The sequence below is a fragment of the Oxyura jamaicensis genome, chromosome 7 (genome assembly GCF_011077185.1).
Source record: "Oxyura jamaicensis isolate SHBP4307 breed ruddy duck chromosome 7, BPBGC_Ojam_1.0, whole genome shotgun sequence".
Taxonomy (NCBI): Eukaryota; Metazoa; Chordata; class Aves; order Anseriformes; family Anatidae; genus Oxyura; species Oxyura jamaicensis.
Genome location: NC_048899.1, coordinates 12,047,031 through 12,062,520, shown reverse-complemented (window position 1 = coordinate 12,062,520; position 15,490 = coordinate 12,047,031). Strand labels below are relative to the sequence as shown.

General features: G+C 36.3%; 1 protein-coding gene across 3 annotated transcripts in view; it reads left to right on the top strand.

Moving 5' to 3' along the window:
- The window catches only part of PDE11A (phosphodiesterase 11A), a 145,268-nt gene that overhangs the window by 73,829 nt on the left and 55,949 nt on the right, over nucleotides 1-15,490 (top strand). For all 3 annotated transcript variants that reach the window (XM_035331421.1, XM_035331422.1, XM_035331423.1), the window contains 5 exons: nucleotides 3,386-3,521; nucleotides 4,801-4,876; nucleotides 6,354-6,421; nucleotides 6,794-6,886; nucleotides 10,222-10,272. In XM_035331421.1, coding sequence (XP_035187312.1) covers nucleotides 3,386-3,521; nucleotides 4,801-4,876; nucleotides 6,354-6,421; nucleotides 6,794-6,886; nucleotides 10,222-10,272 — 424 coding nt within the window. The remainder of the gene's footprint in view (nucleotides 1-3,385; nucleotides 3,522-4,800; nucleotides 4,877-6,353; nucleotides 6,422-6,793; nucleotides 6,887-10,221; nucleotides 10,273-15,490) is intronic.

The following is a 15,490-nucleotide window of genomic DNA, read 5'->3' as shown; positions in this document are numbered from 1 at the left end:
TTGGTCAATTAAAAGGGTGAAAATAAATCCCTTTTGTTAAGGGACAGGGGTGTGAATCAAGGGATGTGGTTGTTCTTGTTTTTCTCAAACTTGATCAGTAGCCAGATTAGTCAACACAATGTAGAGTGGTGTCAAGATAACCAAGCTGGCTCATTTCTTGTTACCATAGTTATGCTAGCATGTTACCAAAAAGCAATTTGTAGTAGCCTGCTCTGCATGTAAGTCAAGTAAAGATTATTTTAACTTTGGTCTGAGGCACATGAATAAACAACCTAGTAGTCAGTGTAATAAAACTTATAAAGGTATATTTTTATGCATCTTAATGTAAAGGCTTACTGGTTTTCTTTCGTTTTCCATCTAGTGGAGAGTGAAGTTGGTTTTACAAAGATCAAGTTTAGACTGACAGATATGATGTCACATTTGGATCTAGCACAGGCACAGCTTGAGTTGTTGGCACTATAGTGGGAAAATAAAGGTTATTTAGGATACAGAACAATGCCAGGAGCCCTTGACATTTGAGCATTTCTTCTAGTGAGTTTTGCCCTTTCCATTCCACATTATACATCCCTAACTGATGCTAACATCATGAGATATTTTATGTAGGGAAAAATGGCAAGGTGACTTTCTTCATCACTACTCCAGTGAAGATAAATAAAATTTCTTTAAAATTTTAGTGGAAATCCAAAGATTATAGGCTGAGAACCATTCTAATTATAAACTTTATCTGAAAGAGAGAGAAGGTCCAAGGACAATGTATCTTTTAATGTGCTAACACATTTTCCTGTTTAGTTTTAGAAAAAATTAGCTTTTCTTTTGCCTTTCTTATCTGTGCCTAATAACAGCTCACCTGTTTAGTCCTTGAATATTACAATGAATACTCACATCTTATTTTATTTGCTGTTGGTTGTGAAGAAATACCTTGCAAGGCCACACTTGCATTATTCTGTTCAGTTCAGCAGATGCCAACACACACCAGGATGAAGTTCAATTCTTTTTCATAAGATGCTCTCCTTTTTGTCAGTCACATTGTTCTTAAAGCACAGTTTTGCCGAACTTCTTAATTTTTTCTCTTTGGAAAACAAAACAAACAAAAAAAAAACAAACCTACATGAATTGTAGAAGCCTTGAGGGTTCAGTCTGGATGTACCAGTGAGAAGATGCTGTGAGCTATATCTTTCCTGCACAGAAGTCATTTTAGCAGCTGATGTAGCTGAGATTGCTATTCTGCAACCTAAGTGTCAGAGGTAGAGGGAAGGTGAGCAGCCTGAGCCAGGGGGTGGGTTCCTTGCTGAGGAAAATATTTGTGCTCCCTCCCAGTTGGACAGGTACAAAGAAAGTTCTGAAATCCCTGCTACTGCTGTTTCACTGTCACCATCCCTGGGGATGACACTCACTTGTGTATTGCCTGATTCCTTGTGGTGTTTTTATGCTGTTTAAGACATCTTTTTGCTCTCTTAGTCCTAGGAGTTGAAAGGGTTCATGTCACATTAGAGAGGATTGAAGGTACTCGTAACTCTGGCAGTACAGCCTCCCAGCTGTCCCATGTATGTTCTGTCATCCCTATCAGGGAATATCGCTTTGGGGAAAGTCCACAAGGATGCGCCTGCATGAGGGGAGCCTGCAGCACTGCTTGGTGCTCGAGCTGGGTTTTCTTTCCTGTCTAGCACATGGTGCTGCTGCTTGTGTGTGGGCAAGACGTGGGGGAAGTGGTGTACAGCTGCCTGCATCAGTCCAGCACTTGCTCGTGGCTTTCCACAGTATGGAGAAAATTGTTGCTTGTAATTTTTAGAGGAGCTTTTGATTGTTCTGAGTAGCTGAGGATGGAGAGGGAGCCAGCTGTCTGTGATTTGCATCAGAATTAAGCACTGATATTTCCTCCTGGTGAATGTTGAGTGCCTCTCTCCAGAGAGCAGTTATAAAGTACTTGCTAGGATTGGGGGAAACATAGTAGAACATGCTTCTAAAACTTCTTCCTGAAATATATCTTGTTTCTTTTACTTGAATTTATTTGCCACTTAAAATGTGTAACACTTATAATCCAGTCCTCATTTAAACTGTCTTACATTATAATGATGATATCATCCAGATTTTTAAGGTATGAATTGGGAGCTACACGTTTGAAATTAGATTTTTATCTTTAAAGATTTTTCCTTCATCTCAAGTATATTGATGCCCTGAAATAAATCTTAAATTATACAAATAAATTTTATTACTTAGCTCAAAAACATTTTACTTCTGTAAAGGTTCCTGTCGAAGTGTAACATTTATTACAGTCACTCAAAATCCTTATCCCAATTGAAAGCTGATACACTTAGATTTCTTTGTGTAAATCATTATTATTATCTTTATTTATAGCCTTTTAGGACTATTGAGTTTCCTTTCAAATAAATGACTTAGTTGAATTAGTCTCCAGAAAATTAATGCAGCCAACAAAAATCAATCCTTTCACTTTGATTGAGTCTTCCACGCATTTTACTGTGCATCCTTCATCCCTATCCATTATTTTGAGGTTTCAAGCCATTGCAGTCTTTTCTGTAGCTGTTCAGTGTCACTTTTTTTCTAAGTAATGTTTCTCAGGTGCTGAAAATTCATCAGTCTTCTTCTCAAAGCTAAGATAATATGCACTTCTTTATTCACCCACAAATAGGTACCCCTTGCCAATGTCAAAAACCTGTTTACAGTAAGTCAATGAGAATTTTCCTGTGGATTGGTTGAGGACTTGAAAACTCTGTGTCTACAGAGACCTTAAGCATAAGCTGTAGTGGACTCTGGTGTGTCAAGCCCATAATTCTGGTGTCTTATGCTTATTTACTGACATTCATAGCTCATATATCTACAAGAATCCACCTACTATAACACACTTACTTTATTGATTTCAAGACTTACTTCATGATCTCTTCTTCAGCCACTCTGATCCAGCACTCTGGACCAAATAAAAAGTAAAAAAGGCATTTCAGATGACAAAAAAAAATAATAATTGGAAGTATGGATTTTAAATAACCCAAGTTATTAGCCTAATTTGAAAAATTAAAATCTGAAATTTTGCTTTCAGCTAGCTCTACAGAAAACATTTAGAACTGTTTTCTTTTGACAAGCAGAAATGTGGAATGTAATCCTGCTCTTGATTCATATGTCAATGCATTTTATTATTAAATGTATTTATTTTACATAAGAGGTCTATTTTCAGTAGAAATAATTGCGTAAAAGAGAGAATTTTTTGGCGTACTGTTCAAATACATACCAAGCTATTGTTTCGTAGATAACGCTCAGCAGCCATTTATAACCGTGAACAATTCCGCTGTTCCTATGAATATGCCTGTAAGACATTCTCAACTTTCAAGCAATGTTGATTAGTATTTTCTTCTCTTCCTATGCCTTTTGATAGTTTCAAAGACAGTGTGGAGAAATCATCGTCTTACTCTGACTGGCTAATAAATAATAGCATTGCTGAGCTTGTAGCTTCCACGGGTCTCCCAGTGAATATCAGCGATGCTTATCAGGATCCCCGCTTTGATGCTGAAGTAAGAGAGTTTTGGAAATGTAAATATACTTTGTATTTTTGGCATTGCTATTAATATAGTAAAGTTTCATAGTTATATACAAGTGGCTGTAAAATGTGCATGTTTTTTTGAATTGTTTTTCCTTGCTGTATGTCCTCCTGGTCTGCTGGTGTTGACATGGCTTTATACAGTAAAAACAGGTCATAGAACTAGTGTATGAATATAGGCAGTTACTAGTCTACTTGTGATTTTTTTATTTTTTTTTTTTAATTTAAGCAATGCTTTCCACTGCCAAAGTGCTTTGAGATTGAGGCAAACTGATTTTTTATTGCTGAAAAATCTTCTGTTGTTGTTTGGTGTCAGCAATATCATCGTTAGCTGTTGGAGTGACTGGAACTATACACAGAGCGTGAACAGAACCAGTATCTAAAGAGATGAATGTTGTTTGTGATCTAACTTAGACAACTGCCCTTTTAATTTCATAATTTGCACAAAACAAATACACACGATGAACTTGTTCTTTTCACAAGATGCTTATCGCTCCTAATAAATGCTCCACGTGTATCCTAACAGTTCGTTCTGGTCACAGTTTGGAAGGTACAGATGCAGATAAAAATGTGCGTATGCATGGTCCTAAGTAAATGTTAGAGGCATAGGGAAGGACAGTCGTCACTGCATTCTGTCCAGTGAAGCAATATTACTGTGGGAGACTTGGCCAGCAGTTGGGCAGCCCATTAATCAGTGGGCAGTCTTGGTCAGCAAGCTTGCCACTACTACAATAAGTGTGCTTGGAAGTGTTTCATGCAAGAGTTTCCTTGGTTCCAGTTTTAGTGCGTATGTCATTATGGGTAATAGCTCTCACACCAGCAGAATTTGTCAAAACAAGAAAAATAAAAGGGGCTAGCAGTAAAAATAAATGGGAAAAATGTGTTGATGCTAATTTATTCAGAATTTCAAAAAGTACAATTAATGCCTGGGGTCAATCTCTTGCCAGAGAGATATGCTGAAATAAAGCACATCAATCCTTGATATGTTTGCAGATGTACTTTTAATATGTTATGTCCTGAATAAATCACCCATGTCATATCTGTTTCACAGTTAGTCCGTTCAAAGTTAGAAGTGCTACCCAATTTGTATGCAGAATATAATAACTTAATAAAAAGGGCAGCAATTATTTTCTGTTAGTGGTTTCATGTGAAAAGTTTATTCTTAAACTCAGTTATTGCAATCGATTATTTCTACAGAAAGTCAAGTGTAGTAAAGGAGGAGCATAATGGAAGCTCTCATTTCTACGTTTTAGGCTGACCAGATTTCTGGCTTTCACATAAGGTCTGTTCTGTGTGTCCCTATATGGAATAGCAACCACCAAATAATCGGTAAGGCCTTCTGAAGAGCTTCCCCAGTTTTTGTGCTAATGTGAATTTAATTCTGTCTTTTTAATTCTGTGTTCCTTTTTCTTCTTTTTCCCAGCTGAATATTGTTAAGAAGTTACGGTACCTAGGATGCATGCTAAGTATCCAAGAAGGGATGTTTTGACTTGGATACTGTATGGACTTTTTCAGCTTTCCAACTGTGTTATTGTTAACTTATATAATGCATTGAAACTTCAGTACAAAATGAGATGAAAATTGAAATGCTAACACTATTAGTGAAAAAATGTTCCCTAAGTTTTGATACTTTTTGACAGTCTGCCTTTTGTGTACAACTCAGGCAGCTGTTTCTTCAGTCCAGCAAGGTGGTCATTTCCTTCTTTAATGATTAAATACATGGTCAGGGCCAACTTATTGGAGAGACTGTGGCAGTTGTCAGGGTTGCCTGTGGTGGTGGTGGTGTGTGCTGGATCAGGATGTGACAAGGTTTTATTGCCTGTTTGATAGGATGTTTCTCAGCTATGATGCACCTGCAATTGGCCCTGCATTATTACCAGCTTTTGCCACAAAAAGGAGCGCCATTTATAAATAAGTGCCAGGTTTCCTCTGTAACTTTCCACAGAATAATTCAAGTCCAAACTATAGCAATTTAAATCTGCAAGAGCAAGACCTCTGTGTTGTGGCTGTCAGTGAGAGCTGAAATTGGTAGTGCTTTGCTGAAGGTGCTCAGTGTCATGCAGGATCAGGATCTTTGAGCTTTATCAGCAGAGGTGACATGGGAAAAAATCCTTTTAAAAATATGGCTCATTGTGAAGTGCATATTACCTTAAAGAAGTAGAAGAAAAACTCAACCTTCTATTGCTGATAGCTTTTAGTGTTTTTCTAAGGGCATACTGTAGCTAAATGAAACGGAAATGGTTTGTTGCAGTGTAACTCAGTATTAGTTCAGCTAGAGCCAAGAGCTTTGAACACTTTTTCAAGTGGTTTAAGGAATGAAATTTTTTTCATTACTCAATAAATTCGTGGACCAGTCATGAAAAAATATTTTTTTAAAAATGACTTATATACCTAGGTGATGCCAAATTAGCTAATATTTATGAATGAAGATACTACTCAGGCAAATTATGTAAGTAACTTCTAATTGCTAGGACAAGTTACCTGATTCTGTTTGCCAAGTCCTCAAGTGCTTTCTCAAAGAGATCTTTAATCTTTTGTGAAAAGCATCGTCAGTCATTTTGTTTAGATCTCCAGTATTGTGCTTAGAGGGCAAAGAGTAACAGTTGAAAATAATAAACTGAGTCCTGGTAACAAAAGTCAGACTTTCACATATCAATGTCTGCTTAATATTTTTCGTAATAAATATTTTCAATTTTGCTTTTCAGTTTGAAAAAAATGTGTTAGAAAATATGTTAGTAATGAATAGAATATTCTGCTTTATGAATTAATGAATAAATAGTGTAATTCTTATTTACGCTTTCTAAAGGGGTAGCTCAAGTGCTGAACAGGCTTGATGGGAAACCCTTTGATGATGCTGACCAGCGACTGTTTGAGGTAAGAGGCGTTCTGTTTTGTAGCAGTAACAATCCTTCCGCAGAATTTGGTATTACTGGGTAGTGCTAATTCAGCCTACTTTAGGTAGGTGGGAATATATTGTCTGTGTTTGCGGTTTACCATTAGTTCTCGGAAGCTATTGATAAGGTTGCATCCTAATCTAAACATTTTTCACACCTGATCTTTCTCATCTTTTTGAGGCCAGTGACTTGTATGCATTCTCAAGGTAACCTGTGTAAACGCAATTATTGCTAGTATTTCCATGTACTTCCTTTTCAGTTGTTAAGTATTCATCTTTGTGTTTGTATTATAACAGAATGTAAATTGATTTCTTTTTCTGCCCTCTTCCCCTCTCCCCTTCTCTCATTTTAGGCTTTTGTTATTTTTTGTGGCCTCGGCATCAACAATACAATTATGTATGACCAAGTGAAGAAATCCTGGGCAAAACAGTCTGTGGCTCTTGATGTACGTGTACATCTTAGTGAAACTTTTCGCTCACAAGTGTCACATGTAAAGAAAGCTACTGTTTCTGGATTTTTTATAGTTAGCATCATTTTCTATATATCTACCTCTGCACCTGAGAGCATTTTCTTATGGTAATACTGAAGCAAAATTTCTTCAGAGTACACTTAGCTGGGGAACTCATGCAAAACTCTAATTTTGAGCCCATCTATCACACCCCTGATTTTTGTATTTTTTTGTTTGTTTGTTAATGTTAGGACAGGATAATGATAACAAACCAATTTCTTACGGATGTAGATGTAGGAATGAATCTAGGTGTTACATTTATTTTCCTGTTCATCAGTAACTGAAAATTGCTTAAATTTGATATTTTACATAGCCTGCTGTCATTTTTTTTTTATTTTTCTAGTGCCATAAAGTGTAAATGAATAGTACTGTGAACAGGGAAAAAATTGATCATCATAGGTTTTTCAAAAGCAACACCTGCTGAACCCTTATCAGGTATGGCTTGCTAGAATAAAGTCAGAGCAGGGTCTCTAGCAGCCCAGTAAGCTCTGCTGTGGATCAAAGCAAATACATAATGCAAGGAACCTGGCGTTCCAGCACACTGCCTGTCTATATAAAATGCATATAGAATAGCAAAATGGATGAAAAGGCTTCTTTTTTTTTAACCCGCTATCTATGTAGGAGTTACTTTCCCTGTGTTTTTTCCCTATTCATAAAGAACAAAACCTACCTACTCCAGTAAAACAAACTCTAAAATTTCAAAAAATGATGGCTTTTTAAAGTCCTATAAGCTAATTCAACATTAAAGTACTATTCTCTATTATATTCTGAAGTTTTTATACATAAGTATATTGAAAATAATCTTGGTGAGAACAAAGCTTTGAACTTTGAGGATAGATTTGCAGATTTACATTATCCCTGCTGAATCAATAATGGAGGATGGTTTGAATTAAATTCAAGATCTTTTTAAAGGCATTATGCAAGACTGATTTTTTTTAAAACATTCTTTTAATGAAATGGTAACATTGCTAAGATCTTAGTATTGTTATAAATTCCACATCTGATAACAGAAGAAAATGATCTAGATATCCCTGATCCACACTAACTGTAGAACTCCTTTGAATTTACACGGTACCCACCATTGTGATAAGAACCACTAAAACAGTGTTAATCTGAATGACATATGAATTTCTTTCTATATTAAATCAAAAATCAAACCAAACTGGATTTCTATGAAGGCAGCATAATATTTTTCCTTTCCTTTAGGGTTGAAGACGTTTGTCTATGTATTGGGAATCAATCCTGTAAAGCATGTAGATGTGAATTATTTTTAAATCAATAGGACTACTCACGTTAGAAAACGTTCTAATCATAAGAAGCACTTTGATTATTCCTATTTATTTATTCACTTTGGAGGAAAAATGAAAAACTTTCCTATTTGGGTCTTCAGCAAGATTCCTTATTCTTTACATATCACAGTCTTGAATTATTGTAAGCCTTCATACACTGCAGTTATTTGTGCAATCTTACAGCTTAGACTGAATGTTCTCCCTGGTAAGAAAAACAAGCAGTGCCAGCTTTCACACTTAGATACATAGGTATGAAAGTTAACATAGAAATTTATTTACTACTGAAACCAAGGATATTTAAATTTCTTGCTTTAGAACACAACTTCTTTCCTAGATCTAAAGAAGACTAATAGTCATGTAGCTTGAATGTAGATTATATATTTGATATATGGCCACTATGCTTCAGTGAAGAGTAATTCTATCTATAAATGAGCAACAACTCACAATAATATTTGTGTAAAGTGATTGAAGACATAGCAGAGAAATACCGAACAAAAGAATTGTATATGCTGAAGGGCTGTGAATCCATTTTTCAGTAATAGATGACTTTATCAGTATTTATGTACTTAGCTAGGATGTCGGAGTGGCATTTCAAGATGACATGGATATCAGACATAAAATAAATCAATTTGTACTATGAAAAGATTCTTATCCAAATATACAGATTAGAATTCTTGTAAGACTGACTAATAAATAGAAAACCTAAATGTAAATAAATGATGGGGATAGGTTGTCAGTAGGATGCCATATGGTTCTAAATGGGTTGCCATCTTACACATTAAGGATTCAAAATTGCATATAATTAAAGTTAGAATAATTAAAATTAGGAAGGACTATACAAATCTATAGGAATATGAGTGCAGATGAAGGAGAAGCTTGACAAGAATGTCGGTATTAAGTTAAATCTGTCATAGCAGAAAACAATTTTTACTTATCTCAGATTTCTGACAAACTACAATAGGGTTGGATAGAAAACTAGATGCTCTTTGAGGAAAAATGATATATACATATTGAAAGTAAAACATGAGACAGAAGTAAATTGGCATTTGTTATTTATTCTTCCATAGTGTGGGGATGATTTCTTGTTAGTAAAAGAAAACACCTTTATAACCGATATGAGTAAATACATCTTGGACTTATTGCCACAAGGTATTGCAAGCCAAGGGCATTTGAAATAGAGTAGATTTTAAGATGAAAAATTGATGAAAACGTTTCAAATTTTGAAATTAATAACAAAGCTTTAGTACGCAAGCAGGCCATGTGTTACTGTGGAGTGAGGAGGGCCTGTCCTTGCTAGGAATGCTCTGAGTGTGCAAACTTGCTTGTGGACTAGCACCTTGTCCCACGCATAGTCAGACCTCAGTGGATCCAGCATACAGGATTAGCTTTTGCACCTTCTGGAGTGCTTGTTCAATGCTCGTATCTTCATATAAGGATATAATGTATTCCATGTAAATGTATGCACACTTTTAGGTAATAACGCTAGGTGTGCGTTACTTTGTGTGTTATATTTGATGCTTTCATCTCCAGAACGGCAATGGAGAGAATGTCAGGCATAGCATAGAGGTGCTAATTTGCATGTGCTGACATGCCACTAGCAGAGGCATTAAAGCTCTACAGTGTAGCAAAAGGCAGTATTTAAAGTCTATATATCTACAATTATTTTTTTTTTAATTAGGTTATTTCTCTTTTAATTGTAGAATTCCAGGAGAACAACGTAAGAGCAGTTATAACATTCAATTACTTACGGGCTAAGGTTCCCTCCAGAACTACCTGCAACATAAGTGTCAAATGTATACATGATAATGTGTAACTAGTTATTATAAAGTGACATTCAGAACTGAATTATTATGCATAAATATTAATTAAATTTGTTTTAAGGATCATTGATTAGACTGCAATACAGAGCCCTATATTTCTACTTGTCAGGTCTGAAAAAAAAATAAATTAATTTCTTTTTATTTTTTTTTTTCCCTGGGACAGGTGTTATCTTATCATGCAACTTGTTCAAAGGCAGAAGTGGATAAATTTAAGGTAAGGATTTATGGTTTTGGTTATTTCTGGGAATATAACAGTAAATTAAAGTGCATGCAGGTTAAAGTTTTACTTCACAGTAAGCAGAAAATAATTAGCAATGTTTCATTGAGAATGTATTACATGTTAGGCTGTTATGCAAGGAAGGTAGTAAAAAACCTTTGAAAAAGATGAAAGAGCTGCAGTGATGGGTGCATAGCAGCAATACTATGGTCCCATCACCAGCTGCTGGAACTGCATATCAGCATGGGTTTGGAAGCCTCCTCAGCAAGAACAACCATAGTGGAGTTGAGGAAGAGGCTAGAGAAAATGAGAAAAACTTGAGACTTTGTATGCTTAAAGTGTGTTTACTAACAAAGCAGAGCAGTCACAGTCAAGATTGTGCAGAGGCTCAGAAGGTTGGATGTTGAAGGTAAGAAATCCTCCCTCAACTTTTTGAAGTGCCTTGGGCAGAAATGTAAAGCAATGTATGCTGAACATAGCACTGCTAGGGACCAATAGTTATATTTTCACACAAAATCCTGCCTTGCCAAGGGGCAGAGAGTAAGGGTAATCGTGACCTTGCTCTTTCATTGGCAACAATGAAATAATTGCTTTTGTGATAGGCTTTGTCCTTTTCTTCTTGAGATAACTCTAGGGAAATGTGGTCTTTTGTTGGCTGTGAGGAGTCTGTGTAGTTGAGGGCTTCTCAGAGCTGAATGAGAAGCTCCCATGGTCTCCTGTACACGAAGTACACCAGAAGCTGTGGTGAGGTCTGGGAAGGAGGTCTGGGTAATTGTAAACCCACACCACTGGCCTGCACAGCATCTGTCTGTCTGATGGGTGCTTGGTGGTTGCTTTGAAACCTGTCTGGCTAGGTGCAACCTCTCAGCACCGTGAAGGTGGATGTGGTGAAAGGTCAAAGCTGTTGGTGACCTAGCAGAACTGGTGCTGATGAGTTACCTGGGCTGAGGAAGGGCAGCTACTGCTAGTTAATCAGCTTGTAGTTTATTGCCCAAACAATAGCTGTGCCTTAGAATTCTGCATCAGTAGCGGGTGAGATGGGTAGGATAATCTCTTCTCATAATATCATAGCTATTGGCGCACTTGCCCACTGTTTTGTAAGATGAAGATTAGATTACTGATTTACTGCTGGAAGCAAGTTGCTTGAAGATCACTGCAACCACACAAAACTACTTGTATGTGCTTAGTAAGCTGTACTTGGTTTGGCAAACAGAGCACCAAGCACTGTGAGAGTCAGAGGCAAGAGACAAGGATGAAGGAACATAAATATTTCTTTATATCCTTTCTATGTTAATTTACCTTAGAATAAACAAATGTAATATAGTGCCCATGACTGTCAAGATCCAGCAAATATCTTGCTATATTACTGGAGAGTCATTCTTCATGTTTTTTTGTTAACCATTGGAAGACAATTCTCTCATCATAGTCTATGTAGCTGAAATAAAGGCCTGCTATGTTACCTGTTGGATTCAGATACTAGTGTGAGGAGGAGCTATGCTACGTGTTTTCCCAGGTGTCCTCATTAATAGATTTGCCAGTCTCCAAGTAAAGAATGTCTTGTCATTATCCATTTACCTCAAAGGCATGCAACTATCCATTTAACTGTAAATGATAAGGTAAAGGGAAATGAAAAGCACTTATTCATTAGAAACCACAATAGATATACATTTTTATAAAGGATATAGATGAGAAAATGACGACCATAATCTAGCACTGCTTAAACTAAACTGATATTTTTTCAGAATATTTCTCCTATATCTAGGTGTCTTACTTTCAATTCCTGACAAAAAAATGAGTGCCAGGTAGTCTTTGTTCATGCTTTACACCAATGATTGCTTTTTTTCTTTATAAAAAAAAAAAAAAAAAACAGCTTGTCTTATGGGCCGTCAACAGAGGACTCGTCCCCAGAGAGGGCAATCTATCCATGGGATGAAATGGCTCCCATCTTCCCCCTTGCGGAGCTCTGGCAGCTAATCTGCCTGCCAAGGTCTCCTGAGGCATGCTGCCCTGAAATCTCTGTTCTTTTCACAGTTTATTATATTGTTATATTTTGTGTAAGCGCTGTGTTATATTAGGGTCATCTTGTAGACTTGACTGGCTAGTAAACAATTTCTCCCTTTGGAGGTGTTTGGAGCTAAAGTGTCCCCTTTCCTTTTGGTGATTTATTGTCACATGCCAGTGGAAATGTCTGTTATGATTTACCTATGTTCTGGTTCAGTCAGAACAGGAACAAACACTCTTTATAGAAACATCTGAATGAGAGTAATGCCAGTAGTTCACTACTGGCTTAACTGACATGGGACCTAACAGCAATTAATGACTTTGGAGTGACAATACGTTTCAGCTGACAGCTTTTCAACATTTTATCTCTAAGCATGCAGGAACTGCACACCAAGAGCTTAGAAATAATTACATATTCTTCCTGCTAGTTCAAGCTGTTTATTTCTGTCTTTGCCATCTTATTTCTTTATAGCCTTAATAAAGTGGCTTTCCATAATTTTTATTTGCCCAAAGTCTCAAGAATATTCTGACATAAAGCAAAAAATTGCAAGTATATTTGTACTTGCTCTATCTTTTAGGCACAAAATAATTGTATTGCATTACAGAAAGCCTGCCAAGATTAAAGTTAATTTTTACTTGAAATTTTGTCAATAACTTCCTACTGTTATTGGATGAATTCACAAATTCTTATTATATACCTGGTGTATTTTTAAGAATTAAAGCTCATAGCCATGAGCAAGTTCCATGAAGGAAATAACATTTATTTCAGTTGCTACTAATCCTGCTTGATAATTAATAGAACAACAACAAAAAGTAAGAAAACGGTAAGAAAATTTGCAGTAAAGCTTTTGGGATTCATTAGCACTTACACTAGCAGGTGCACATTTCTCCGGAGGGCAGGTGCGGTGCTGCTGGCCTGGAGGGGACGCCCGCTGGGTTTGCTGCCAGCGCCCAGGCAAGTGTGGACGGAAGGTGCACACTCGTCACCCAGAGAGCTCGTTTTAGCAGTGAGGGAGGGGGCTTAGCCCTCCAGGCAGACACAAGCAGTATGGCCGAGATCTGGATTCAGAGCCTGAGCAAATCCCTTAGTGTTTGCAGGTAATAGTCTGGCCCTAGGGAAGGTAATGGGAGGTTTGCCATTGATTTTAGTAAGCCAGGGATGGATGTCTGTGGCTTCATTTGGCATCTGTAAAATTGCATACCGGTGTTCCCCATCACACCCTCCATCCATTTACTGATGGTAGTCAGTCTTTTGCACTGTGTTTTGATAGAACAAGATCTCTTGAAAAAAAAATAATAATAATTTAAGCTCCCGTCCTCTTTTTATGCCAGTTTAAAATGTATTTTAAGTTTGTACCAACCTTGAGTTGGTATGCAGTATAAAACAGGCCCTTTTTTACTGAAAGGTTCAGTTTTTAAAATGGGGAAAGACATGTGGTAGCTTAATTGGAGTTTCAACAACAGCAAATTGAATGAGAATTATTAATCCGAACTAATTGTGGCATGCCTACCATTATTCCTCTACTGGGGATATGCACTGTACTTCCAGGTTATAAGAAAGAGGATTTTTTTGAGATGTATGGAATTAAAATAAGAGTAATGGATACATACAATTTATAGTATTCTACATAGACTTTCCATTGCCAGATTATTTTGCTACCAAATATTTTTCAACCTTGGTTTTAATTTAAATTATGATGGCTTCCTTAAAAATAAATAAATAAATATCAGATATGCTGCTAAATTCTTCTAAACTGCATAATATTTTAATTTTTCTGGCATTTTGCTGCATTACTGTGATAGGTAGATTTCTGATACCATTGATCTAGATCTAGGAATGACTCTGTTGTGTCATCATCATCTAGATACCATACCTAGATCTAGGAATATTTTTTTTTGTAAGCATTTGCAAGTAAAACAACAAAAATCTACCTTGAATGCAAACATTTATTACATATCTGAGAATGACTGTCTGAAGTGTGAGCCTGATATATCACTACACTTCTCGCTTGCATCTACACGACTGCATGAAACTGGCACTGAATTTTGGCAGGATAAACTAAAGTAATGCACCAATGAATCATACCCATATCCATATTATTTTATTTGGAAAAGTTAGAAATACGTATGATTTTTAAAAATTGGCAACTCAGTCGTCTCTTGTATTTTAAACTTGGAAATGACAGAATTTATTATCTACTAGTGCTGGTGTTTAGCTTTAGCATTCGCAGTATTGGAATAGAAAGATCTAGGATTAGTGAAATCTGATTGATGCTATCCTATAGCATTGTCCTGCAGTGCCAGGTTTCTTCTCATTGAAATGCAGACTCTCCAAGCCTAAAAATAGTCATCCTTTAGGCAAATATAGAAAGCCAAGATATACGAGTAAAGAATGCAGAATTGTGTAGGACAGGATATTTATAGCAAGAGTTACTGGCTTCTGAGACAGTAATGAACAAGTCCTGTGACTTAAACAGCAAGCAGTCCCACAAACACACATCACCTTTAAATTTAATGTAGTTTCCAAAGAGAATATGTAAACACTGTCCTATTATGGGTAATATACAAGAAGCTTTTTTTAAAAAGCTAACCTAATTGTGCAGCTGTGAATGGTATAAGCCAGATCAATATTTAATGACTGTGATGCATTATTTATAGCCCTGTGAGAGATTCCCTTTTTTAGGTCAAACAGCACACAGGAGAGCTACACAACAGAAAATAATGTATCACCTGTTTTACAGAGGCTTCAATTCAAAATGTATCATTAATAACAATCCCTGTATTTCTCAGTTGCATAGCCTGAGGTGTGGCTAGTTAAGACTTACCTTTGCATGGGAAGGCTTTTGTGTGTCTCTCAAAAATACAGAGATTAACTGAGTAAAGATGAAGAGATGAACCAAAAAGAGAAACCACCTTTACTGTATATGACAATGTAAACAGTTGAATACATGAAAAATGTCAGATTCAAATGAATTTGATACCAGGAGTGCAGTACATGTATGAGATGAAGTGAATCTGCATTTATGTCATACATTGTGTCATTACCAGTTTTACACCCACCATTAAAAGCAGAACAGTGGCAGCACAATGAGAAATATAATTTTATGTATTAATTTTATCTCCAATCTCTGTAAGGAGGGAGAAAGCATTCCTAGACTATAATATTCTCTGTTGTGTCATCATCTTTCAATTTAAAACTATTTTAGTTACTTTT